Raw genomic sequence first — 27,235 nt, forward strand, 5'->3', positions numbered from 1 at the left:
CCCCAAACCAGTTTACATGGAAATTGCTTTTGCTATTGATTAGACAACATACGCACTCAGCTCCAAAGAGACTTGGCAGATGTCATCGGATGGGGAGGGACATAACGCCAATCAGAAGGAAGATCAGATCAGGTGAAAGAGACTGGGCTTCCAGTGTGGTATATAAGGACCTGTAGGCTCCGACCAGAACACATTTCTACCCTGACTAGCTCTTTTTAATTGATTCCTCAGGTAAGCAGGAAACAAAAGTATTTATTGTTGTTGTTGTTATTGTTGTTGTTGAAAAGGGAGAGAGGAAGGCATGGGAGTTGCCACATTTTTCAGTTCCCCCAGACAGAAACTCTGATGGCTTTCTCGGCTGTATGACAGGCAGAAATCCACCGATACAGCATTCCCCATCGCTGCAATACAGAGCTTAGCTTGTAGAAAACAGATTGTGCCGGGGCTCAAATCTATCTAGAAATACTGCCCTTGCATCCAGAAGCGCGTCGCCTGAGGAATCCCTGATGCATGGCCACTCTTCTCTCCATGGTCAGGTGGAAATGCACTCTTCCCAGGGGCATTTTCACCTAGTCTTATTTTGGGTGTGCCAGGGCTGAGATCAGGCATGGGCAAATGGCAACAAATGCCAATGCACAAATTAAGCCATGCTGTTGCATCGCCAAGCTAGGCCAACTACACCAGTTGCATTTCAGCTTGTTGTCAAGGCTGGGCGGGGGAGGTGGCAAGGTTGGAGTAGAAGGGTGTTAAGTAGAAAAGTCAAAAAGACAGTGCTGACTTTGTTTGAAATAGAGGATTTACCCCGACGATGTTATAATTGTTGCTATTCATTACAACTGGTTCCTGCAACAAAATATTGCAGACTGAAGCAGTCCTCTTCAGAATATTCTGAGAGAAGTTACTTCAAGAATCACAGCTTTCTATTGATCAAAATGGGAGGAATACAATCCTTTCTAGTTCTCATGATGACTTGCAGGTAGAGCAGCAGAGTAACACATGCTATGTAACAAAGGATTGGTGGTCCTGGTTTCTTTCCTCCTTGTTCAGAACCTCCCCTCATCTTCTCTTTTCTCCAGAAGGTGAAGGAGAGTCCAGATCGTGCCAAGATGAAAGTGTTTGCCCTGGCAATCTTGTTGGTCTGTGTTTACTGCTTGGAAGGTATGAAGAGTGGCAATTCCTTTTTGTCACAAAATTGAGGAATCCTAAACACACTTACTTGGAAGTGGGGCTGTTGAGACAGCACATTAACCCACACTCAGTAGTTGAGCATGGGTAGTTGTTGAACTGTGGGTTATTTGTTGAACCATGGGTTAGTGTGTTGTCTGAACCCAGGCAGGATGGCTTGTTAATCACGCAGTGTGGCTTATTTTTCTCAAACAAGCCACCTTGAGAACCCATGGTTTGTTGTTGTGTTGTTCAGGGTGGTTAACCAGCCACACTGTGTGGTTAACAAGCCACCCTGGCTGGGTTCAGACAACATGCTAACCCACAGTTCAACAAACAATCCATGGTTCAACAACAACCCACACTCAACCACTGAATGTGGGTTAGCATGTTGTCAACAGCCCCAGTTAAGTCTCACTGAATTCAGTTGAAGCTACTTCCAAGTAAACATTGTGATCTAGGAAATGGAAGGTTGGGAACCAATGGGAAAATAATGGGGGTTGGGGAGAAAGCCTTCCTACCACCGCTGAGGATTCATCCCCCAGATACCCACACTGAAGTTAATGTAAATAACAAAATGGACAGACTGATAAATACTTGTCCTGTTTTGGTTAACTTGAATTGGTATTTATGTTCAGTCCCCCGCACCTTGAGAAAAGTACTTCTTCACATATCTAACTTGTGGAACCCCCTACCACAAGCTGGGATAGTAGTCCCTCGATGAAATGGCTTTAAAAATGGGTTACCAATTGATTTTTAAAAATCGTATTTCCATCATGCACCCAGGTCAGCATTTACAAACCTAAATCACAGCGGTGTTGAATGTTTTTCAGCCTCTGGGCCAGATTCAGTTTTGGAGATGCTCTTGGGAGCCACATTCCAGTGGTGGGTGGGGCTGAGGTGAAAGGAGTGGGGCAAAAATATCAGCATGTTTCCATTTAGAATGCCAGTTGCCAGTATCTAAGCCTTAAGGGAGGCATTTCAACCGTTTAAAATGGGGGGGGGGTGCAAAAGCTAAGAAACCACCAGATGATTGGTGGCTGTGGGGAAGAGGGAGTGAAAATCCAGGGAATCAGAGGGCTGAATTGGGATCCCAAGAAGGCCTGGTTTGTTCCTTGCACCTGAGGTCCAACACCCCTGCTGTGTCAGGAGGTTAGTTAAAACAGCCCAACGGATTATTTAATAGGCCTGGGGCAAAGTGACATTTCTTAGAGAAGCTCAGAAGGAGGCAAGGAGGGAGAGCCCTTCTCGGTGGCGGCCTCACATTCTCCTCGACGAGGCCCGCCTGGCACCAACATTGTTATCTTTTCGGTGCCAGGTTAAGACCTTTCTCTTTTCTCAGGCATTTGGCAGCATATGATGAGTTTCAGTCAGGTCCTGGACTTGTCTTATTGTTGATTGCTTAAAATTGTTTGTAGATATAGGTTGTGTAAACTATGTGTGTGTTTTTGTGTAGATGGGTTTTTAAACTTTGTATACTGTATCTCTAATGGGTTTTAATCTGTGTAAACCGCCCAGAGAACTTTGGCTGGGGTGGGGTGGGGGTGTCGAAATGTAATAATAATAATAATAATAATAATAATAATAGTTGCAGTTGTTGTTGTTGTTATTATTATTATTATTATTATTATTATTATCAGCCAGGCCCCAAAAAGACATAAGTAAAATCTTCCAGTTCCATAACTGGGGTGCCACACCGAAGAAGGCCCTTCTCCCCGGTTGCCACCCACATGACTCCAGATATTGGGGGCACCCAGGGAAAAGAGTGGCAGGTGTATTTCAAAAGGTTTGCCCTTCTGGTGCCCAGGTCCACCTCTGAACGCTCTAAAGGGGCGGGGGGGGGGTTAAATCAGAGGTGGGCAACTTGTGGCCCTCCACATGTTTTGGCTTATGACTCCCATCAGGCCCTGCTGGCATGGCCAATTGTGAGAGATCGTGGCAGTCACCCTCCCCTGTTTTAAATGTTAAACCATCCTGAGAATTTGGGGTTGCATCTTACGGATGCTGAAAATGGATGGAAATGTCTCCTTCATTGGCGGATGGCGGCCTCGACTCATGAGTCTGCCCACATCCTTGCAGGTGCTCTCGTGAAGCGGCAAGCAGAAGGACAGGATCAGGCCGAGGTCCCTGGTTTTGAGGTATTCCAGAAGTTGTCTCAGACCTTGAATGAGTACATTTCCCCGGAGAGGCTCACCGAAGTGAGGACCCAGGCACAGTAAGAGCTGCTCTTTGAACCACAGGAGGGCTGTGGGTAGCATGGCTGTTTAAACTCTCCCCCCACCCCCAAAGAGGAAACACTGCCTGCCTGCTCCCAGGGAAGTAGCCCGGGCCTCGTGCCCATTAGAATCCTCTGCTGCACACTGGAAGGTCCAAAGGCTGGGGGTCATGACGTATTCCCAAGTGTGGGAAGCAGAGCTGGCTGGTGGATCCGATTTCGGTGGGGCAAAGATTCCATTCTGGGCTTTACTTACAACCAGCCAGGCAGCTAAAGGAGCTATCCAAGGTGCTGGAGCCTAGCCCCCAAAAGGGTCTAGCACCTTGGATAGCTCCCTTAGACTCCTGGCTGGTTGTAAGTAAAACCCAGAATGGAGTCTCTGCCCCACCAAAACCAGATCCATCACCCTTTCCCTTCAGATCCAAATAGGAACTATTCACTACATAGGAGAAAGAAAAGGAGAAGATGTAGCGGGGTGGGTGACTTTGCTTGTTATTGAGCTGAGAGCGGCACCCCCTCTCCACTTTTGTATAGCCCCCTGCCCGCACCTTTGTAGACCCTCCATCCCTGGGAAACACACCTCCCCTGCCCCAAATTGAAGAGTCCCAAAATTCCACCATCCAGATGTATTGGGCTACAGTGCCCATCATGCCCAGCCTGCCTGCCCCTTTTGGCTGGGGATGATGGGGACTGTAGCCCAGCATATCTAGAAAGTGGCCAGATGGGGACAGGCTGTTTCTGAGAGTGCAACAAAACGGTTAGAGGGTGGAACAGGATTTTGTTGGTTTTTAAAGACCTCCCCATGTTCGGTGGCAATATTCTTTGGCTGGGGATGATGGGGACTGTAGTCTGAACTGTGACCGGATTGGGGATAGGCTGCTTCTGAGAGTGTGACCAAATGCTTAGAGGGCAGGAAATTATTTTGGTCATTTATTATTCTAAATAAATGTCCCTGTTTCTGGGGACAAAGAACTGGGGTGGTGGTAGTTGTTTTCAAATCCTGACTGCAGCTTGCCCAATGGCTTCTGGCTGACCACAGTTGGAAACTGGATGCAGGGCTAGATGGACCTTTGGTCTGATCTCACAGGGCTTTTTTATGTTAAGAATTAGGAATCCATCCTCCATGTTCAGACACAGTCAAACTTGGAATAGCCGCCGCTGAGGACAACCTAGAAGAGAAGGCTGTTCACTTGTGGGCTTTTAGGGAGTTTCCCTTTGGCTGCAATGACAAACACATGAATCAGATGGAAGCTTTGGCCTGATGATCCACCCATTTTTTCTTTTTTAATATCAGGACACACTTTCAACAGTTACATGAGACTATGTCTTCTGCTACTGACCACCTGAAGGAGAGTTTCAACCAATTCCTTGCTAGCTTGGCAGAACTGGGCAAGAAATCTGCCCCGTAAGAAGCGGAGACTCTACCTCCAAGATCTCTCGGGCCCTTCTGCAGAGAGTGAAATGAGGGCAACTCTGGCACCGTCTTGTAACACAAGGAGACTGTCTGGATCTTGTTCTGGTCTCAATAAAGGCGAAGCAGCCCTTCTTCTCTAACCGTGTGTGTCTGTGTGGTTTGCTTTGGGTATCAGCGGAGCTGCATTTTAGACTCTCTGCCATCCAGATTCTGCAAGCTGAAATCCAGAGACTATAGATCTCCACTTACATCCCCCATGCTTAAAGTGGGCAGTTGCACAGGAACTAAATTGGGACCCTGGAGTTGCCCATCCCTCCTCCTTTCTAATGGGTAATGCCAACAACGTATATACTAGAATTGGGGGACCTTGGGCCCATGGACCCAATATGGCCTGCCTGGGGTCCCAATCTACTGCTTCAGGGTTCCCCAGATGGCCACACCCCCTTTTCCTGGCCATGCCCCATTCCCCTTGACTCCCAATCATTTGGTGATTTCCCACCTTTTACAGGAGTTCCCCCCGTTTCTAAGAGGACGAAACAGCTCTCCCAAGTCTGAGTTCCGGGCAGGAAGAGCTTCAAGCTAAAGTATGCTGGCAATTTTGGTATTTTAAGCTTTACAACTCCTTCTACATTAACTACATATGTTAAAGCAAAAAACCCAAACACCCTAGAACTGTTCGCTACACCGATCCAAAAAAGACCATGTGCAATTTCCCATTTAAAATTCACTGAAATCGCAGTGCCATCACGACTCCAGGAATAAAATGGAGTTTGCTTCAGTGGCCCTATTGGCTTGGGGCCACCTCCATTTCGTCATAGAAAAGGATAACATGTATTTAAAGGAAAAATAATAAAATGAGCATCTGTAACCATATCTGTGCCTGGCTGGCCGGTCCCTGCTTATAACATGTTTTCAAAAATAAGAAATTATGTTTGTTTACACAGTTAAGTAAAAAAATCCAAGAAAATATTGGAATATGTTGCGGCAAGCAGCATTGCCGTAGGGTGGCCGTGTGTCCCCTTTTTCAGAGGACAGTCCTCTATTTCAAGGGCTGTCCTGTGTAATTCCAGCTCAAAGAACCATAAGAACTGTTGCCCATCATCCACAGTTTGCGACAGGACAGTAGGCTGAACAGGTAGGCACCCAGGTCACCAGGTCTCTGTCTTCACACTAACGTGAGATTTGTTGTATTTCTTTTGAAATTCTAATAATGATTTCTAAATTTGCAGCGAAGCGAAGCCTATAAATTGGCATGTGCAAATGTTATGCATATTTGTGACCTCTCTTGGGGCGAGTCGTAAGCGGCTACCCGAAATGTTGGTCCCATGGGCTGTGGCAAGTTGAACGAGCAGGTTGCAATGGTGAAGAGGAGGAGCAAGGCCAGGGGCTCTTGCCAGTGGGCCCCTGCTTTGGTATGGGCCCTCAGCAGATGCCTGACCGTGCCAAGCCTTGATGTCGGCCATGTAACATGGTATACCAGATGTGGCCCCACCAAAGATTCATCACGGCAAACCTTGCAGGCCACACAAACCTGACGTGGCTAAGGCTTTCTTGTTCATGCTAAAAGCGATCACTAGTGTTTGTGTGTGTGTGTATGTTTGGCAGGGGGACGTGACCCTTAGACCCCCAGACCTGTTTACGTAGGAATTATCTCCGTTAACGATTAGACAACAAGTGTGGTAAGATCCAGAGAGAGAGAGAGAGAATGAGATGGTGGGATGGGGTGGGAGGATGAAAATACCAATCCACAGGAAGATCAGCTCGGGTGAAAGAGGCCAGACTTCCAGTGAGGTATAAAAGAGAACCTGCAGCCTCCAACCAAAGCTCATTTCTACCCCGACTGGCTCCTTTGAACTGATTCCTCAGGTAAGAATAAAATAGCTTATTTAAAAAAAAAAATGGGACAGAGGAAGGCAATAGGTTTGCAAAGCTTTTTATCCTGACAGAAATGCTGCGGCTTTACCAGCTGTATGACAGGCAGAAATCCAACTGGTGCAGCGTTCCCCATCACTGCATTACAGAGCTTAGTTTATAGAAAACAGAGTATGTTGGGGCTCGAACCTGTCTAGAAATACCACCCACACATCCAGAAGCCCTTCTCCGGAAGAATCCCTGATGTATGAGTGCTCTTCTCTCCATGGTCAGGTGGAAATGCGCTCTGACTGCCTAGACTTATTTTGCGTGTGCCAGGGCTGAGATCAGGCATCAGCAAATAGCGACAGATGCCAAAGCCATGCTCCTACGTTGCCAAGTTGGGCCAACTACGCCAGTTGAATTTCAGCCTGTTAAGTCTGGGCAGAAGGAAGGCGCGGGATTGGAGAACAAGGATAAGTAGAAAAGTTGAAAAGAAAGTGCTGAGTGTTTTGAAACAGATAATTTATCCCCGGCTATATTATTATTATTATTATTATAATCATCATCATCATCATTATTAATGATAATAATAATAATAATAGTACTGCAACAAAATTTTGCAGTATAGAGTCCTCCTGTTCAGGATATTCCACTGCATTCTCCCCTCCCCACAGTTTTCCATCTCCCCCGCACAACTCTCAGCCAGCATGTCATCCCCGTTGAGAATACTCAGTCTTCACTGAGCTGTTTTTGGCTTCCCTCCCTGCCTTAGGGTCTCGCCCCTACAAAGATATTTTGTTCTTTGAAAACCTCAGGGTTCCCTCAAACCTACTGATATCTTCCTCTTGTGTGTGGGTGATGCCATTTTGGTTACAGAAGTAATGGCACTCAGGGGAGTTGAACTGGAAGAAATTAGAATACAGGATGACGATTATTGTTGCTTAGTATACTAAACTGATACACCACCAATGTACATTTGAAAGAAAATTCACTTAGATAGTTTCTTTGCCACTTATCTGTGTCCCATAGAGCTTTACGAGGATTAGGTCTGAGCAGACACACATGGGAGTGCACTGCACATTGTATTTATGGGAAGGCTAAACATAGATGGGAAGGGATCCCTCTTAGTGTCAGACCAGACGATTAAGCCCTTCTTCTCCCCCACGTTCTGCTATACAGCTTTCTCTGGCACGGGCACCCCAACAACCCCTTCTTTCTGTTGATCAAAAAGGTTGGGATACAATAGTTTCGCGTCCCCATGATGACTGGCAGGCAGTAGAGCTCAGAGGTATACGTGCTGTGTAATGAAGGCCTGGTGGTTTTGCTTTCTTTCCTCCTTTTTCAGAAGCTCTCCCGCCCTCTGCTTTCTCCAGAACGTGAAGGAGTGTCCAGATCGTGCCAAGATGAAAGTGTTTGCCCTGGCAATCCTCTTGGTCAGCGTTTGCTGCCTGGAAGGTACTGTGAGTGGCTGACAATTCCTTTTTGTCGCTAAGATGGAGAATCCTGAGCACACTTCCTAGGGAGTACGTCTCACTGAATTCAGTGGTAGCTACTTCCGAGTAAGCACTGTGCTCCAGGAAGGCTGGGAACCAATGGCAGAATTTTGGGAGGGGGAGGGACTGCCTCCCACCACCGAGGATTTATCCCCCAGACCACCCCCCTGAACACTGAAGTTACTTTGAATGAAAAAATGTAGGGATTGATCAATATTTGCTCTGTAAACATAGGCTAATTATCTTTGAAAAAAATCAATGAGTCCAGACTTCCAGCGTCACAACCCCTCCCCTTGCCCCTGGATGGAAGCCAAGGCCAAAAAATCCCCCAACTGAATTTTCAATGCCAGTACAAAAATGCCCCATAGAGTATAATCCTAACCATGCTTAAATTGGACAGAACGCCATTCACTACAGCGGGACTTGCTTCTAAGTGAACACGCAAAGACTTGTGCTGTAAGTTGAATTCTTCCCACCTGGCAAGTTGAACTTCGTGCCGCTGATGTATTTGTTTAGTCTTTCCACAACCTGGCTGAGGTACTATTAATTTCCAGTGGAATGGTAGCTTTCTTTGCATGAGCTCCCATGGCTGGGTTTGCACATGACGCTAACCCCTGGTATGGATTGTTGATTTCTGAGTTGCCGTGTTGTGTGAACCCAGCCACGCTAACGAACCATGCTTTGTTAACCAAAAACATACCAGAAAGAGAAGCCATGGCTTGTGGTTGGGTCATTTAAACCATGGGTTGTTGTTATGTGTGAACCCACAACCATAGGTTGTTTCACCAGGCTAGAGAGGCAGCGTTCGAGAGTGGTAGAACACAACTCTCCATGCCAGTACCACAGTGCCACAAAGGCAATTGGAATTAGGAATGGACGAACTCACTGACGGCCAGCTTTGTCAGGCACTCGTTGAGTCTCTGCTGCTACCCGCCCCACTGACGGCACAGTGTGAGCTTCATCATGGCCTGGCAAATACCCGATGAAGCCGCAAAGCCACCCATCCTCCCTAGCAAGCCACTGGTGTGAGCAACAATGGCTGCTCTCATGCTTCTGGGTAGGTAACGTTGCATACTTGGCCGTCATTAAGGGCCCATTTATGCAACGTCATGGGTGTGAATGGAATAGTTGCAGGGTGCTTGACAAGCGGGTCCGTGAGCGCCGCAGTTCCACGAGCGGGGTCTGGGAGGGTGGGTGAGGGGGGGTGCATTGAACTCCCCCCCCCCACGGACGCTCGCACCATCCCTATTTGGGATACAGGGAGGGAGCAGGCGAAGGAGGAGGGAAACAAACAACCCAGGGTTTGAGCAAACAAACCACAGTGTGTCCAATCATCTGCCAGACAAACCCTGGGTAGAGCAAGAAACCATGGGTTAAAGTAGGGATGTGGGTGAAATCCACAGTGGGATCAAATGAGTTCAGATTTCTATGAATCCAACCCACAGATTCCGCAGGACACCAGCTTTTCCCGAGTCGCATGGATGCCACGGACTAGTGGTCCTTTCTTCTTCTTTTTTTAACTTTCTGGAATTTTATGAAGATTTAGTTGTAGCAAAATACATAACATTAAAAAGCATCGGCCAAAATGGTGCATTTCCCCTATTGGCTAAAATATAGAAATTCGCATTTTGGAGGGTGGATTTGCACATTTTGGAGGGGGATTTGCACATTTTGGAGGGGGATTTGCACATTTTGACAAGTGCAAATTAGCACACATTCAGGAAATCGGGGGGGGACTGTAAATGAGTGGACAATGGCATGAAAGGCTCGTGGCAATCAGCAAAATGCAGACAGAACAGATTTTACAAGATCTGTACATCCTTAGGTTAGCCTTGGGTTAAAGCTCGTGCTGTCAGTAACGAAGCATTAGGGGAGGCAGTTCAACCTGTTAGAATTGAGTAGGCACTCCGCAGGGCTGAGAGTAAGCACACAGAGTAGGCACTCCGCAGGGCTGAGAGTAAGCACACAGAGTAGGCACTCCGCAGGGCTGAGAGTAAGCACACAGAGTAGGCACTCCGCAGGGCTGAGAATAAGCACACAGAGTAGGCACTCCGCAGGGCTGAGAGTAAGCACACAGAGTAGGCACTCCGCAGGGCTGAGAGTAAGCACACAGAGTAGGCACTCCGCAGGGCTGAGAGTAAGCACACAGAGTAGGCACTCCGCAGGGCTGAGAGTAAGCACACAGAGTAGGCACTCCGCAGGGCTGAGAGTAAGCACACAGAGTAGGCACTCCGCAGGGCTGAGAGTAAGCACACAGAGTAGGCACTCCGCAGGGCTGAGAGTAAGCACACAGAGTAGGCACTCCGCAGGGCTGAGAGTAAGCACACAGAGTAGGCACTCCGCAGGGCTGAGAGTAAGCACACAGAGTAGGCACTCCGCAGGGCTGAGAGTAAGCACGCAGAGTAGGCACTCCGCAGGGCTGAGAGTAAGCACGCAGAGTAGGCACTCCGCAGGGCTGAGAGTAAGCACGCAGAGTAGGCACTGCGCAGGGCTGAGAATAAGCACGCAGAGTAGGCACTCCGCAGGGCTGAGAGTAAGCACGCAGAGTAGGCACTCCGCAGGGCTGAGAGTAAGCACGCAGAGTAGGCACTCCGCAGGGCTGAGAGTAAGCACGCAGAGTAGGCACTCCGCAGGGCTGAGAGTAAGCACGCAGAGTAGGCACTCCGCAGGGCTGAGAGTAAGCACGCAAAGTAGGCACTCCGCAGGGCTGAGGTGCAACACTGCAGTTATCTCAGAAGGCCACTTAAAAAGCCACCCACCTGATGTCAGATGTGGGGGAGCACCCAGAGGAGGGTCTCTGACAAAGAACTTAACACAGGTGCAGGTATATTTCAAAAAGATTGTCCTTGTGGCACCCAGGCCCAGCTCGGAACGCTCTAAAGTGGGGTGTGTGTTTCAATCAGGGGTGGGCAACTTGTCCCCCTCCAGGTGTTTCAGCTGACAACTCCCATCAGGCCTTCCTAGCATAGCCAATGATGAGGGATCATGGGAGTCACCCTCCCCTCTGTTAAATGGCGAGCCATCCTGAGAATTTGGGGCAGTGTCTCATGGATGCTGAAAATGGATGAAAATGTGTCCTCCCTCGGCGGCAGTCTCTGCTCACATGTCCCGCCACATCCTTGCAGGTGCTGTCGTGAAGCAGCAAGCGGAAGAAGGCCAAGGCGAGGCCCAGGTCCCTGGTTTTGAGCAGGCGTACCAAAAGTTCACTCAGACTGTGAATCGGTACATTCCCCAGGACCTGTTTCACCGTGAGAAGTTCGTGGAACTGAGGACTCAGGCACAGTAAGAGTTGCTTTTCGAATCCCAGGAGGGCTGTGGGCTGAGTGACTATTCAGCACTCTGCTCCCCTCTCCAAAAGAGGAAACATGTCACAAAAGGAGAGGACATGGAACTGCATGGATGCGTGAGGTGGGCAGCAACGTCTGCTTCAGAGCGACCCCGGGAAGGCAGTGCTGGAGCCGGGGGTCAGCAGCTTTGGGCATTGGTCAAGGGCCAATGTGGGTTCACAAGTTGTGGGTTCACTGCTAGTCCCTGGAGCAACTGGGCTCTCCCCCTCTTCCCCCTCCAGCTCCTCCTCCATGCTGGTGTTACCAGTCACCAGCCCACTCCAACCACGAAGAGTGAAAAGCGGCACAGTTTCGGAGGATGACCTGGACCCCGCCCCCCGAGATGAACATCTCGAAGGGATGACCTTGGGCCAGATCGGGGGTGGGGGATCTCAGGCCTTCAGGGGAGACAGACATTGACCCTCCCCCACTCACAAAGTAGTTAGCCCCAGGGAGACTTGGCTGGATGCCAATGCAGAAGTGCCCACCTGAGGAATAAGGACTCCTCTTGAGTAAAGGCATACTCGTGAGTAGACCAGACCTCAGTGGGCCCAGATGGCCTGCAGCTGTGTTCTGGTTGGGAAGGGGACTTGTCCTTTCCATGCCTCCCATGGCAGCCATTTTGTGGTGGTGCCGGGCACAGCTTCTCAAACGGCCAAATGCACCCACGGCCCAAAATGGTTGCCTGCCCCTGCTCTGGCATAGTGGTGTAGATCAGGCAAGCAACCCAGGCAGCGGCCACAGTGACAAGGAGGGAGTGGCCATGCCGAAAGCACCTTGCCCGAGCCCCGCAACCTGAATGTTCAGATGCAGTCAACCTTGGAATAGCATCCACTGAGGCCCACCAATAGCAGAAGCCTGTTTGCTTCTGGGCTTCCCAGGAGCTTCCCTTTGGCTGACACGGGAAACGGAATGAGGAATCAGATGGAACTTTAGCCCAGTGCTCCCACCCGTGTCTTTCTTTTTTATTCCAGGGCAAGCATTCAAAAGCTCCAAGAGCATGTGAAGCCCATAACTGATCAAGTGGTAGAAACTGTGACCAAATTCTTCAATAGCTTGGCTGACTCTGTCAGGACAAGTGTCCAGTAAGGAGCAGGCTCGGCCTCAAGGATCTCTCGGGCCCTTCCGCTGAGAGTAAAACACGAGGAACTGGCACGTCTTTGTAACTCGCGGAGACCGCCCGGATCTCACTCCGGTCTCAATAAAGGCAAAGCAGACTTTCTCCTCTAACTGCATGTGTTTGTGTGTTTTGATTTGGGTACCAGCATAGCTGCGCTCTGGATGCTGTGCCGTCCAAATTCTGCATCTTGAAATCCGGAGATTTCACGTCGATGCTCTGCTTACACCGCGACTGAAGTGGGCACTTGCGCAGGAACCAAACTGGGACCCCAGAACGCATCCCCCGCTTTCAAATGGGCAGTGCCAACACCGTATGTACCAGAGGGTGGGAACTTCAGGCCCGCGGGACAACTCTGGCCCACCTGGAGACCTAATCTGCCTTCCGAGGTTCCTGCTCCTGCCCACACACCCTTTCCCCCAAGCATTTGGTGGTTTTCCTGCTTTTGCCGTTTCTCCCCCTGCGCCCCCCCTTCTAACAAATTGAAAGGCCTCTCCTAAGGCTTGGTTCATGGTAGTAAGAACCCTCAACTCAAATATGCTGGCATTTTGGCCCCGCCCTTTCCCTTTTGTCTCCTCCCACCACTGGAATGTGGCCTCTGAGAGCTTCTCCAAAACCGAATGCAGTCCTCTGGCTGAAAGAGATTCCCACTTCTGTTATATATCATGGTATTTCCAAGTGTATTGCTCCATTTTGCTGCTCTTTGGAGCTCTCGCAGTTTACTCTTTCCCAGTATATATTTTTTTGTGTTGGAAACCCTGGTCTAGGAGGAGGAGGATGCCTAGTTTTAGGGCTTCCTCACATGGAACTTTTATCCTGCTATTGAGATTGCTCACTCACAGAAGTTTTCAGCCCTTTAGATGCTGGCGTGAACCTCCAGGGCATTTCCTGCACTAAATGACTTTTATTCCGTTTTTTAAATCGATCGGCGATAATGAGCTATCGAATTTCCCTGCTTGTGTTCCACTTGAGTTCTCGCCATGTAAAAAGGAAAAGCCACAAGAAGAGCAGAGAGATCAATGAAAGATATAGAAGACTCAGATATGGGGAGAAGGAGGGGGAAAGGGGGGGAAGAAACGCATGTAAAGTGAGTCTGTTGTGATCCTGCATTTAGAACGGAAGCAGAAAGCTCCGTTTTAAATGCAGGATTTTAGGCTGGTATAGCGATGCTCTTAGCAAGCTCCTAAATGGAGCTTGGTCTGACCCAGGAAAACTTGGGATCCCAATTTGGATGTCTGGCTAGCTGTGTCACCCACCCACCCATACGCGCACACATTCAGAAGTGAGATAGCGTTCTTTATGTACCTGCTTCATTTTCACTTCGCCCAATAGCCAAGGCTCTCTGGGAGTTTCACAAAAATTAAACCCTCAAATGAAATGTGATAATACCTAATATAAAAGCTTTAATCGTTGACGACGGAATCAAAGCAGCGTAAAAACCAGCAGCAGGGAATGGGTAGGGGGGAAACTAAAAACACAACACATTTAGGGCACAATCCCATGCATGTTTAGACAGAACAAAGTCCTACAATTCCCAGCATGCCCTAGCCGTTGCAACATATATTGTCCCAGCAGATGGCAGCACAAGGCTTCAGTAATTCCTCCCAAAGATTTAGGACAGAGCTTGCAAGATGTCTGTTTTTAGTTGACTTTTATTATTGCTAGCCAGCTTGACTGCCATTTTTTTTTTTTAAGAAAGGGATATATATTTAATAAAATAAAAATACAAGATTCAGCCCATAGGGATTTGCACAACTCCCCCGACTCCCCAACAAACAAACCATTCCAGTTGCTATAATATTCTATTTATCTATCTATAGATATATGCTTGCAGTAGAGCAGTACACTTCCCATCCCAGCTTAGCCAAAGGACCTCCAAGTTGTAGGAGATGGGATGCTAGGGCCTCCCGTGAGCAGAGGATCCTGGGAGCTTTCTAAGGGACACAGCCAGGTCCAATTGGACCTTGCATCGACACCCTCCATGAACTGAGAATACCCCAAGAAATGTCCCCAACAACCTTCTGAAGTAGACTGCCTTGCAGTGGGACATCGGTAGCGGTGGACATGCTGTCCTTCAAGAAAGTTGCTCTGCACTGGCTGATGGAAGAAACCTTGAAAAGCCACCAGTGTTTATTGGGAATCCCTGGGGGCATGCTTTGAAAACACGGGCGCAAACAGGCCTCTGAGCATGTCCTGAGTTCCCACCGTTCCTTGAGCAAGGTGAGAAGCACTTGTGGTGGTTGTTTTGCCTGCCAACCCATGAGCAGTTGTCTATCGGGCAGATGCTCATTTGGTGAAGCTTTTCTGAGGCTGCTCAATAAAAATAAGAAAAGATGCGGCAACTTGGCCTTGTGCAGGAAATCCATCTCTGCCATGCAATGAACAGGGATGGCTCTGTGTGTGTACGTGAGTGTGTGTGAGAGGGAGGGAGGGAGGGAGGGAGGGACATTCTTTTTCTACCAGGCTTACTACCCCCCCCCCCAAATTCCTAATGACGTGATCAATTGCCTTCTCAAACCATCATGCTCTCTTGCAAACACTACATCAGGAGTATTAAATGTCACATGCCGTCTGGGCTTCTGTCTTCTGCTCCGGGCAACGGCTCAGGAGAAGAGGCACAGTATGGGACAAGCAGCAAGATCATAGGTGGGACTTGGGCTGACTTCAGAACCATGGACACCCCCCCCCCCCCACACACACACACACACAAATTACTCCAGCACTGAGCAACTGGCAAGGCCCTTCTGGGAGCGCTGGACCTGGCTGTTAAAGAGTAAAGAGCAGGAAGCCTTTTCTTGTAGGCTTTGGCTTAGAGTTAGGGCTAGGGGTTGGCTTCTCCTGGGGAGTGAAGGTTGGAGAAGTGGTGATGTAGCAGTAGGTGTCAAAGGGTGGGCGCTCATCGTGATAGTCCCCACAAAGAGGCCCCAAATGCAGGCAGCTGTGTTGCTCCCTATCAACACACAATTCAGTGTGTGTCTAAGGCTTGAAGATCAGGTTTCCGGGGCTCAGATTTGGCTTTTATTAAGTTCTGAGCAACTCTGTTCCCATGAATATTTAAAGAACCAAGGAACCCGTAGGTACAGAACAGCAAATATTGCTCAATGTGTACATTGCATTACACAGCCTCTAACATTTCACTGGATGTGAAACAGGGACCCTACCATTCTCAAACCAGGGCCGCCGTCAAGGATCAGCATGGTGGGACACCTGCCCAGGGCCCGCACCTCAGCAGGGTCCACTGATGAGAGCCCCTGGAGTTCCTCCTCCTCCTGTTAACCCCTGCAAGCTGCTTGTTCACCTGCCTCTCGCTCTGGCCCAGACAACGGTGGTGGGGAGGAGGAGGAGCAGGAGATGTCATGGCCCCCTCGTTCCCTGGCTCTCTGCCTCTCAAGCAAGCAAGTGGGAGCCATGCTGAGAAAGAGGAGGAGCAAGAACAGCTGGTGACCATGGCAGGGAGAAGGCGGACTCCCTGAGGGAGGGGGCTCACTGGGGTGTCTTGCCCAAGGGCCCTCCGAAACCTGGAATTGGCATAGTCTCAGACTGCGGATGTCTACTAGCTCTCCCATTTCCCCGACCAAATGGAAGACAATTTTCTGTGTTGTGTGGATCAGAACCCCCCCCTGCAATTTGCACTCATGATCATGAAGTTTATTTATTTCATTTCATTTCATTTCTATACCATCCAATAGCCGAAGCTCTCTGGGCGGTTCACAAAAATTAAAACCAAACAGCACACAATGAAACAATTTAAAATATATAGAACATTAAAACCACAATATAACAATACAACCACAATAAAACCTCTTGAATCTACAGTTGGACAATGCCTTTATTAGGAAGAACCAAAATTCCACAAAAATCTGCAATCTTGGAATTTTCTGTTTCTTCCCCCCCATCAACTGCTGTTTGTCTCACTTAGCCTGAAGAAAAGTTCTGCAGAGCTTGAAAACTTGCACATTTTGGTGGGGTTTGGGTTGGTTCTGATAAAGCTCTGGATTTTGGATTTCTTTTCTCATGGACCAGCATGGCTGTCTTTATTTTTATATGCCTCTTGAAGTTACTGTTGTGACCCCTGGCTTCACCTGCTGTGCCTTTCAATGCATCCCAGCCACCACTGTCTAGCAAACACAGCTTTTCCCATTATTAGACGGTGCTTTACCTGTTGAATTTCTGCCTGTCACACAACTGTGAAAGGCCTAGGACTAAACCCTTCTTCCCCTTCATGGATCACTGCCTTGTTGCCTCCATGATAGTGCGGTCACTGAACTTGAGCTGCACATCCTAGAGAGTGAAGTCAAGCAGGCCTTAGGAAGCATTAGTAACAACAAAGCTAGTGGAGATGACAGTATTCCAGCTGAGTTATTTAAAATCCTAAAAGATGATGCTGTTAAAGTGCTGCATTCAATATGCCAACAAATCTGGAACACTCAACAGTGGCCGCAAGACTGGAAAAGGTCAGTTTACATTCCAATTCCAAAGAAGGGCAACGCCAAAGAGTGTTCAAACTACCGCACAATTGCGCTCATTTCACATGCCAGCAAGGTGATGCTCAAAATCCTACAAGCTAGGCTTCAGCAGTATGCGAACCGAGAACTACCAGAAGTACAAGCTGGGTTTCGAAGAGGCAGAGGAGCTAGAGATCAAATCGCCAACTTTCGCTGGATCATGGAGAAAGCAAGAGAATTCCAGAAAAATGTCTATTTCTGCTTCATTGACTACACTAAAGCCTTTGATTGTGTGGATCACAACAAACTGTGGCAAATTCTTAAAGTGATGGGAGTACCAGACCACGTTACCTGTCTCCTGAGAAACCTGTACGAGGGTCAAGAAGCAACAGTAAGAACCAGACATGGAACAAGTGGTTCAAAATTGGGAAAGGAGTACGACAAGGCTACATATTGTCACCCTGCTTATTTAACTTATATGCAGAGTACATCATGAGAAATGCCGGGTTGGATGAATCACAGGTCGGAATTAAGATTGCCGGGAGAATTATCAACAACCTCCGATATGCAGACGATACCACCCTAATGGCAGAAAGCGAAGAGGATCTAAAGAGCCTCTTGTTGAGGGTGAAAGAGGAGAGTGCAAAAGCTGGTTTGAAACTCAACATTAAAAAAACGAAGATCATGGCATCTGGCCCCATCACTTCCTGGCATATAGAAGGGGAAGAAATGGAAGCAGTGACAGATTTTACTTTCTTGGGCTCCAAGATCACCGCAGACGGTGACTGTAGCCATGAAATTAAAGGACGCTTGCTCCTTGGGAGGAAAGCTATGGCAAACCTAGACAGCATAGTAAGAAGCAGAGACATCACCTTGCCGACAAAGGTCCGTCTAATCAAAGCTATGGTTTTCCCAGTAGCAATGTATGGCTGTGAGAGCTGGACTGTAAGGAAGGCAGAGCGCCGCAGAATTGATGCTTTCGAACTGTGGTGCTGGAGAAGACTCTTACGAGTCCCCTGGACTGCAAGGAGGTCAAATCAGTCCATCCTAAAGGAAATCAACCCTGACTGCTCATTGGAAGGACAGATCCTGAAGCTGAAGCTCAAATATTTTGGCCACCTAATGCAAAGAGAAAACTCTCTGGAAAAGACCCTGATGCTGGGAAAGACTGAAGGCAAAAGGAGAAGGGGGCGGCAGAGGATGAGATGGCTAGATAGCATCACCGATGCAATGAACATGGACTTGAGCACACTCCGGGAGAGAGCGCAGGACAGGAAGGCCTGGCGTGCTATGGTCCATGGGGTCACGAAGAGTCAGACACGACTGAATGACTGAACAACAACAAAACCCTTCTTAATGCAAAGAACCAGCTTTTTCTTAATCTCATTTGGGCAAAGGGGCCCATCTGTTATCTCAGCACTTCTAGCCTGCGAAAGCATTTCCAAGGCAAACGCTGTGCCCTTTCCCCATAAACTTCGCCCTCAGCAATCATGGCGTCCTATTAGGCTAAACAATACATCACTTCCACCACCAACCAACAGGGCGGCTCCGTATCTCTAACACTCTTCTTCTATTCTTCCCAACCCACCTTTAATTTCCGCCCTTAACAATAATGCCGGCAGCACTACTTTATCTATTTCCTGCCAATCGCCTGCTCCCTTAACAATGATGGCGGCCGTTTCCCACTTTGCTCCCGCGAGGTGAAGCCACTTCCGGCTAGTCCCTCCCTTTCTCCCTCAACAAAGATGGCAGACGAGGCAACCCGCCGGGTAGTGGCTGAGCTACCGCTCTTGAAGACTAACGCGGGGCCGCGGGACCGGGAGCTGTGGATTCAGCGGCTGAAGGAGGAATACCAGGCGCTCATTAAGGTCCGTGCTGCATCCCGTCAGGGAATGGAAACCTGAACTCCCGGGGCTGACGTGGCTTTCCGATTGGCTCTGCTTGCTTACGGTGGCTCCGGAGGGTCAATTTGAGTCAGCCTTTTTGTTATTCCCACCCTTATGCTCCTAGAGTCTTGATCAGGGATAGGTAGTTTGGTGCCCTCCAGATGTCTTGGGCTACAGCTCCCAGAATCCCTGACCATTGGCCATGCTAGCTGGGGCTGATGGGAGTTGCAGTGCAAAACATCTGAAGAGCACCAGGTTGCCTCCCCCGATCCAAACTGTGGCAATTTCTCCAGTTCCAGAGAAACAGCAGCTGCTCCGGTAGCATCAGAGGCCTGAGGTGCCTGAAAGAGTCACTGATTGTGGCTTAAAAAAAAAAAAAAAAAGCCCGCTGAAGAGTTCTGGAGAACTCAAAAGCTTGCACATTTCTGTGCATTTTGGTTGGCCTAACTGATTGTGGAGTTAGCTTTCCTAGGCAGAAACTTCCGGTCAGACGCTTCACATTCACAGCGGGTTGTATTTGAGTATCCATATTAGTTAATTTAGCTTGCATTGTTTAAGTAAAAAAAAAAGGTAAAGGTGTCCCCAACCAGTCGTGTCCGACTCTAGGGTGCGGTGCTCATCCCCGTTTCTAAGCTGAAGAGCCAGCGCTGTCCGAAGACACTTCCGTGGTCATGTGGCCAGCATGATTGAACACCAAGGCGCACAGAACGCTGTTACCTTTCCCGCCGAGGCGGTACCTATTTATCTACTTGCAATTTCTTGCTTTCGAACTGCTAGGTTGGCAGAAGCTGGGACTGAAGACGGGAGCTCACTCCGTCAGGCAGCACTGGGGTCTTGAACTGCTGACCTGCCGACCTTCCAGTCTGCAGTTCAGCGTCTTAACCACTAAGCCACCGCGGCCCTTGCAAATAGCCATCCCACCCCAGTCTCCATCCAAAAGGAGTTATATTGTGAACTTTCCTATTGTAGTCCTATGGTGTTTAGGCTTGCCTTCCCCAAACTGGTGTCCTCCTTTAGATTGGGACTCCATCCCGTATCATCCCCATTCACCATCTGGAGGGCACCAGGCTGGCTGCTGTAACCACTACACCGCAGTGGTGCTCTCTTGTGTAAGCGGGCTGTCAGCATTTCTCGCTGACGGAGGACTGCTTTTCAGTATTTTAGGGCAGGGATGGGCAGAAGGTAGATCTCCAGATGTTTGGGATTTTGACCCCCAGAAAACCCTGCTAGTATTGCCAGTGGTCAGGAATTCTGGGAGTTGAAGCTCAAAACCTCTGGAGATCTACTTTCTCCCTTCCCTGTTTTAGGTCATGGTGTTGTGAGGGAGAGGGACACAAATGCTGCCTCACCCACTGATCTGTTGCTCTGATCTGAAGAGCTGTGGTTGAAGTTAACATGATAAGAACCTGATTCAACTGGGGATGCCTTCAAATCCCTTTTTTGATGCCTCCTTGACTGGGGATAGTTGGCCATTGACTTTGTGACAGTTTGTTCATTCCAGTATTCATAGAGCCTCCAGTTCTCTCAGGAGGACTTGAGACCAGCTCAAGTTGCCACCCTAAGAAGCAAATCCCGTTGTGCTTGGTGGCACTTATTTCTGGGTAAATATTGGCTGGGTTTGAGATTTAGGATGGGGTTATGCTGGAGTTCATGTTTCTCTCTCTCTTTCTCTCTCCTTCCTCCCCCTCCCCATTCCTATTTCTGTCTTCTAGAAGTTTGCTCTTTTCCTCTGTGACTGTTGTGGGCTAAAGTATTTTATTTACGTTATTTATTTTCAAACGTTATAAACCGTCCTTCATCCACAAGGGATTCCAGGACAGTGCACACAGCGTTTAAAACAGCAACAAACGAACCAAGTCCAAAAGAGAGCTAGCGTGGTATCATGGTGAGGGTGCTCGACTGGGACTCGGAAGGTGCGGGTTCATGTCCCCACTAGGCCATGAAGCTCACTGGGTAACTTTGGACCAGTTGTTGACTCTCAGCCTAGCCAAGGTTGTTGTGAGGATAACGATGGAGAGGAGGAGGCCCATGTAGGCAATCTTGGGTTCCTTCCAGGAGGAAAAAAGGTGGGATATAGATGTAGTATTAGTAGTAGTAATAATAAATCCTAAAACCATACAATTACAAATTAAAAGGCAAACCACAGCAACAGCTCTTCAACCAGCAAGCCAAGCAAGAACACAACGATCAGTTAACATTTAAAAAAATTAAATTTACGATTTTTAAAAGTTAAAATTCTAAAATGTGAAAATGCCTGGGCGAAAAGGCATGTCTGAAGTCAGCGCCAAAAAGAAATCGGTGCCAGTCGGGAGGGCATTCCAAAGTCTTGGAGAAAGCCCTGTTCTTTGACTGTTGGAATCATCTGTGAATCTCCTCTGTTGGATTTTCCAAAAATGGCTGTGTAGGAGCATCTTGGCACACGCCTTACGTTGCTGCGTATTTTTCTTTCTTTCCCCCTAGTATGTGGAAAACAACAAGAATGCTGATAACGATTGGTTCAGGCTAGAATCCAACAAGGAAGGCACCAGGTGAGAGAGAGGGGGAGACAGATTTGGAGAGCCCGGAGCTTACTGGATGAGCACATGCTTTGCCTGAAGACAGTCCCAAGTTCAATCACTGGCATCTCCAGTTAATGGAGCTTAGGTTGCAAGGGGTCCCTGCTTGAGGTTTTGGGAACCAACCTGCCATCAGTGGAAATGCCTCTCCTAAGGCGTAGTTACTGACAGGAAGAGCTTTACGCTAAATAGGCTAGGATTTGGGGGGCTCGCCCCTTTTGTCTTCAGCCCCGCCCACTGCTGGTTCCTGAGGGCTTCTCTGAAATGGAATTTGGCCCTCAGGCTAAAAGAGGTTCAACGCTTCTGGCGCGGATGGCACCTGGCTGGATGAACTGATAGTCTGTCTCTGTGTAAGGCAGCTTTATCTGTTCATGTTTATAGCCAAGCTGAGGGTTCTCCCCCACCCCCATTTGTTTCAAAGCTTTTTGCACAATATCCCAGAGTCCCCAGAGCGGTTGGCAACCTTTTTTGAAAAAGTAAGCGTAAGATGGCTGTAGCTATATGTGTACGTGACACTGGTGAAACACAGAGGAGAATAGACTGTTCTATGAATTGGGATGTCCCTGGGTTGAAGCATGTCTCTGCCATGAATTTGCCAGGGGCCTTAAGCAAGCTGCTCACTCTTGGCTTCAGCCTCCTATCTGTAATATATATTTATTTAAACTTAGTTTTATGTTGCCCTTAAGGGTGGAACCCTTGATAGGGGAGGTATGAGACTGGCTTACTTTGCAGGGTTATTGTCAAAGATTACAGCCAGATAATGCACCTGAAATGCTTTGAATGCTTGAAAGCTCTATACGAATGCTAAGTATTATAACAATGATGTTTTATTTTGCTTTTAAACAGAGCTACCCATAACTCTGTATTATCTGTTCTTTCTTTATTCTCTTGCCAGGTGGTTCGGGAAGTGCTGGTACATCCACAATCTCCTGAAATATGAGTTTGCTGTTGAGTTCGATGTGAGTCCTCCTTCTGTGTTCCCTTGGGGGGCTTTCCTGCACCCCACTTTTGTTCTCTCTCGTCTCTGTCTGTGTGGAATCTGCTACAGAACAGAACCACAGACAGGGCAATGTTTAGCATCTGGACTAAGAAGAACTGAAATTCTGGGCCAAGAATTGCTTGATTCTGCAACCTGCACAAATTAAGCCAATGTTACGTGTATTTATTTATTTTTTGCGCACTCCTGATTTTGTTGGTCGCAGAGAAACAGGGCAGGGGGTTATGTAGATAATGGAAGCGCTCCCTACCCCCCACCCCCCCTCACAGTCCTGGCCATTTGCAATCACATTCACTACCTTGAGGACTAGCAACTTGGGTGTTGTTTAAAAGAAAGCTGGGATTCTCAGGAAGCTGAATGTTGCACTTTGATGGCATTGCAGCGCATGCACTGATGCAGGCAAGCACGTGTACCCATGGTACTATTCATGCTCTCCTAACTTCTCTTGGTGGCTGTTGGGAAGGATGGCATGTTTAATAAATCATGGTTTATTATGTGGAGAACCTGTGTGAGGCCCACACACTCTGTGCTCCCCTTCTCTTGCATGCCGGAATAGAAGCCGATGTTCATTAAACCCTACTTTCCCATTTCTGTCTGAACTGGGGAATTATGGTTTAACTCTCAGTGTACTAACCAAGATTGGTTTTCTGTCATTTGTTGCAACTATTAATTTCTAGACGTAAAAGTTTCTAGACGTAAAAGCACTACCTTGTAATCCCTGGGAAGAACTTATCCAAACTCTGCCTGTTTTCTAATCTCACAGTAGATACTGCCAGCGTATTTCCAGTTCGTTCATCCCCTGAAGAAACGAGGGCTGGAGAGGCTTTTCTTTTCAAAATGTGCATGGGTTAGGAATAGCACTTCCCTGGGCATACCTAGCTAGCAGGAACAAGCAACATCTTTTCAGCTCTCTCTCTAATCAATGTGGGCTGAGTATCTTTTACAAAACAAACAAACCCAAGTCGAGGTAATTGCCACAGTTCTGCTTGTTCCACACTAGAGGCCATATTCTGCATTTTTGCAGCTGCGTGGTCAGAGCCAAGCAGATTTCTGGAGCCCCTCCTTAATTTTATAGAATGCTGCAGGGAGAATACATTATCCCTTCTTCCTTACTTAAATGGAGTCTGCTTAGTACCCTAGACATCCACATACAGGAGGAAATGCAGACCTTTCTGGCTCCAATTCTATGGTCTTGGAGGACTGGAAGTCAAGGATGAGTGCTCAGAGGTCTGTGGGATCTGGTGAGGGTTATTTTCCATATGGTGAGCTGTATTTTTATGTTTTATGCTCCTGTTACTCATGAGTAGGCTTCCATTTGCAGATCCCAGTCACGTATCCATCCACTGCGCCGGAGATCGCCATTCCAGAACTGGATGGAAAAACAGCTAAAATGTACAGGTCAGGCGATGTCCTCCCCTAAAACGTAGCCCTGAGGTGTTGAACCTCTTTCAGACCGAAGGCCAAATTCCATTTTAGAGAAGCTCTATGAGGGCTGCATTCTAGGGGTGGGTGGAGCCAAAGACAAAAGGGGGCGAGGCTAGAGGGATAGGGCCAAAATACCAAAATTAACAGCACATTTTTGCTTAACCTCTTATGGCCAGTAACGAAGCCGTAGGAGAGGCATTTCAACCTCTGGGAATAGGGAGAAACTGCACAAAAGCCAGGAAACCACCAACCTCTTGGTAGTTGGGAGAAGGGGTGGGGCTTAGGGAAGGGGATGTGGGCATCTGGAGAGCTGCAAGGGGCTGCCTTTGACCCCCAGAAGGGCTGCCTTTGACCCCCAGAAGGGCTGCCTTTGACCCCCAGAAGGGCTGCCTTTGACCCCCAGAAGGGCTGCCTTTGACCCCCAGAAGGGCTGCCTTTGACCCCCAGAAGGGCTGCCTTTGACCCCCAGAAGGGCTGCCTTTGACCCCCAGAAGGGCTGCCTTTGACCTCCAGGCCTAAGATTTGCCCCCCTGATTTAGCCTCCTTGCATGTTGTGGCCAGTTTTCCTTGTTTTACATTAGCATCCCATCTGGATGGCACGCTCTCTCTCTCTTTCTCCCATTGCAGGGGTGGTAAAATCTGTCTAACAGACCATTTCAAGCCCCTCTGGGCCAGGAACGTCCCCAAATTCGGCCTGGCTCACCTCATGGCCTTGGGGGTGAGTTGCTGGCATGGCTTGGAGTGAGTGTGAGTTTGGGGGAGTGGGGTGCATCCTTCCGGGTGCTGGAGAAAGGGAGTGAGATTTAGGAAGGTCAAAAGGCCTGCTCCTGGGTACCCTTGCAGTAAGCTTGAGTGGATAAATTGCATTTGTTGCAAATGTCAAAATTTTGTTTATGCATCACAGTAACTATAGAAGTGTGAAAGCAGCAGAAAGTGGCCTTGAGGCTTCTTTCAGACTAAGGGTGCAGTCCTGTGGAGGGCCCCCTTACTACTTGGAAGCCGAGATTCTGTGCCTTGCTGGTGGGAGAGGTGGCGGAGGTGATCTTTGCCTGGCTCTCAGGTCTCCTCCCCTGCCTGTCCATCAGAACGCCCCCTCTTCCCCCTCTCTGAGGTTGATTTCCAACCTCGGAGAGGCAGCTGGCACGGTTCTATCCATACCAGCTGCGAGAGGCGGAGGCAGGGGGCGGATCTCTGACTCCCACTTCTGAGGTCGGAGTGCTGTTTCCGACTTCGGAAGGAATTTTCCCAGCCTTTCGATGGTGCCTAGGACACTTGCCTAGGGACATAGGAATGCTTTCTAATAGGTTTAGTAAACCATACATGAGCTTTTGTAGACTAGAGCCCACATAGTCGTTTGAGTGACTGTATACCTTGGGGTGAGCAATTTGTGGCCCAAAGATGTTTTGGCCTTCAGCTCTCATTATGCTTCACCATTGGCTATGGTGGCTGGGACTGATGGGCATTGTAGGCCAAAACATCTGGACAGCCACAGGTTCTCCACCCCTGATATATAGGCTAGTTCTATCCGCTTCTATAGCGAATGAGGGAATATACGTGTGTCTGCCCCAAGGGGGTTACAATCAGCCGGCGAAGGAGAGGGGAGACAGATATGAATAGAGGAATATGGTGTGTGTGTTTTCAGTAGTGCATACTTTGTTTTAGTAATCACATGAGGATGGTGAATATGCCTCCCTCAAATGGCAGCCCTTGTGAGCGAGCTTTCTTTCTTTCTTTCTTTCTTTTGTGTGTGTACACACACACACACACACACACACCCTACCTTTTCAGCCAAAATTGGCTCACAATTAAAAAATGCACACAAAAGTACAATATAATTAGGTGCTGGTGAGAACTGAGGCACCCTCTTTTTGGCCCTGGGCTGTTTTTTTTAAAAAAACATTATTATTACATCTCTATACTGCCCAATAGCCGAAGCTCTCTGGGCAGTTCACAAAAATTAAAACCAGAAAATACAGCATTGAACTCCATCACTGTGGGTGATGGAGTCCGGGTTGCAGGCTCTTTCTCTCCAGCAGTGGGGGAGGCAGAAGTTGCTGTTGATAAGGGGCTGTCTGATGGAGAAGATGCCACCCTCAGAAGCAACCTTCTTGTTGACCCTGTTGGTGTTCCCATCTCTGGGTTGGGATTCGGAGGGCAGGGACGGAAACAGCCCCGATAGCTTCCTGGTGGTTCTCTTTGTCTTACAGCTGGGACCCTGGCTGGCTGTGGAGATCCCGGACCTGATTTCGAAGGGCCTGATCGAGCACAAGGAAAAATGAGGCCTGGGAGGCCCAGACATGGAAGCTAGGCCTCAAGCCGCCGTCCTAGGCCTCTCCCACTGATGCCAGCAGCCCCCGACCTGTGCCAGTGACTTGTCTTGTGCTTCTGTGTGTAGCTTCAGGCCTGCAGGCTGCCAGTCTGTCTGTGAAGGTGACTTGCCAATAAAAACATCATCCTCCCTCCCCAAACCTGCTCTTTCCTAGGGGTTGCTCTCTCGCAGCTTGGCTCTTTGGAAGGGGCCTGGGCGCTTTCAGTACGGCCCTGTTGTAAAGTAAAGGTGGCAGAAGGTTGATTGGAATCTACCAGTAGACCTTGGGGTGGCTTGGAATCAATTGTCAAGGGTTTTGGACTCCCCATTGTTTTAACAATCAACAAAATAGTTTATAGCAGTAACAGCAAATTAGGCTGCTGAAATGACGAAACCTGGGGGCATAGGGCATTAAACAGAAGTGGATATTTGTGCAAAAGGGCTCTCTGGAACTCCCCACCACTACAAATTAGGCAGGCACCAAGCCTTCTAGGTTTTTGTCACCTACTTAAAAACACTCCTTTTCCAACAGGTGTTCCCAGGAAGGTAATCTGGTGCTCTGTACATTGCTTAGAAATTAATGCAAGCAATCAATGGATACAAAAACTCATTTTCTAATACAAAATCAAATTTCTGGGCTGGTCAGGCGCTCAGAGGCACCCCATTCCTGAATTCTGCATACTTCTGCCCACTCCCCCAAGCCCACCACTGTTTTGCCGTGGGCACTGGTTTGTGGATCTCTGGGTTCTCGTTGGGAAAAAATCCCAAGTAGATCCTGCAAGCCTGAAGTCTGTGTATCGCTGCTCTAAATTCCCTGTTGCTGGGGAGGAACAATGAGAGGGGTCTGTTTGCCTTCAAGCTGGTGGGCTTTCCGTAGCTGTCAGGTTGACCACAACCAGATGCTAGACTACATGGGCCTATGGTCTGATCCAGAAGAGCTCTTAAGTGCAATCCTATGGATATTTAGACAGAAAAAAGTCCTACAATTTCCAGCATGCCCCAGCCCTCATAGCTGGCTGGAGATCCTGGGTGTTAT

At 48.5% G+C, this 27,235-nt stretch overlaps 3 protein-coding genes across 4 annotated transcripts; all 3 read left to right on the forward strand.

The window, feature by feature from the left end:
• The first annotated feature begins 188 nt into the window (after positions 1-188).
• On the forward strand, positions 189-4,938 carry LOC146334462 (apolipoprotein A-II-like). Its single transcript, XM_084824056.1, has 4 exons — positions 189-231; positions 1,077-1,158; positions 3,244-3,379; positions 4,674-4,938. The coding sequence occupies exons 2-4, from the start codon at positions 1,107-1,109 to the stop codon at positions 4,786-4,788; spliced, it is 303 nt and encodes a 100-aa protein (XP_084680182.1). The 5' UTR covers positions 189-231; positions 1,077-1,106; the 3' UTR covers positions 4,789-4,938.
• A 1,562-nt stretch (positions 4,939-6,500) lies between these two features.
• On the forward strand, positions 6,501-12,695 carry LOC146334463 (apolipoprotein A-II-like). Of its 2 annotated transcripts, none has more exons than XM_084824493.1 (4): positions 6,501-6,659; positions 7,993-8,102; positions 11,266-11,422; positions 12,441-12,695. In XM_084824493.1, exons 2-4 carry the CDS (start codon positions 8,051-8,053, stop codon positions 12,553-12,555), a joined length of 324 nt encoding a protein of 107 aa, XP_084680619.1. In that variant the 5' UTR covers positions 6,501-6,659; positions 7,993-8,050; the 3' UTR covers positions 12,556-12,695. The 2 variants fall into 2 exon arrangements, with proteins under 2 accessions (XP_084680619.1, XP_084680620.1); XM_084824494.1 differs by having other exon boundaries at positions 8,021-8,102.
• A 6,068-nt stretch (positions 12,696-18,763) lies between these two features.
• Positions 18,764-26,353, forward strand: UFC1 (ubiquitin-fold modifier conjugating enzyme 1). The gene is made up of 6 exons (XM_084823473.1): positions 18,764-18,896; positions 21,375-21,442; positions 22,365-22,428; positions 23,788-23,864; positions 24,519-24,609; positions 26,099-26,353. The coding sequence occupies exons 1-6, from the start codon at positions 18,774-18,776 to the stop codon at positions 26,168-26,170; spliced, it is 495 nt and encodes a 164-aa protein (XP_084679599.1). The 5' UTR covers positions 18,764-18,773; the 3' UTR covers positions 26,171-26,353.
• Positions 26,354-27,235: the final 882 nt, after the last annotated feature.

Source organism: Heloderma suspectum, chromosome 17 (genome assembly GCF_057233095.1).
Source record: "Heloderma suspectum isolate Gila_16-S chromosome 17, 16-S_ref, whole genome shotgun sequence".
Classification (NCBI taxonomy): domain Eukaryota; kingdom Metazoa; phylum Chordata; class Lepidosauria; order Squamata; family Helodermatidae; genus Heloderma; species Heloderma suspectum.

Bases quoted from the DNA above. Each gene is read 5' to 3' on its own strand.
- LOC146334462 (XM_084824056.1), top strand. From the start codon at position 1,107: ATGAAAGTGTTTGCCCTGGCAATCTTGTTGGTCTGTGTTTACTGCTTG. The intron at 1,159-3,243 runs GTATGAAGAGTG...ACATCCTTGCAG, and splicing joins CTGTGTTTACTGCTTGGAAG to GTGCTCTCGTGAAGCGGCAA. The intron at 3,380-4,673 runs GTAAGAGCTGCT...TTTTAATATCAG, and splicing joins GAAGTGAGGACCCAGGCACA to GACACACTTTCAACAGTTAC.
- LOC146334463 (XM_084824493.1), top strand. From the start codon at position 8,051: ATGAAAGTGTTTGCCCTGGCAATCCTCTTGGTCAGCGTTTGCTGCCTG. The intron at 8,103-11,265 runs GTACTGTGAGTG...ACATCCTTGCAG, and splicing joins CAGCGTTTGCTGCCTGGAAG to GTGCTGTCGTGAAGCAGCAA. The intron at 11,423-12,440 runs GTAAGAGTTGCT...TTTTTATTCCAG, and splicing joins GAACTGAGGACTCAGGCACA to GGCAAGCATTCAAAAGCTCC.
- UFC1 (XM_084823473.1), top strand. From the start codon at position 18,774: ATGGCAGACGAGGCAACCCGCCGGGTAGTGGCTGAGCTACCGCTCTTG. The intron at 18,897-21,374 runs GTCCGTGCTGCA...CTTTCCCCCTAG, and splicing joins AATACCAGGCGCTCATTAAG to TATGTGGAAAACAACAAGAA. The intron at 23,865-24,518 runs GTCAGGCGATGT...CTCCCATTGCAG, and splicing joins AAAACAGCTAAAATGTACAG to GGGTGGTAAAATCTGTCTAA.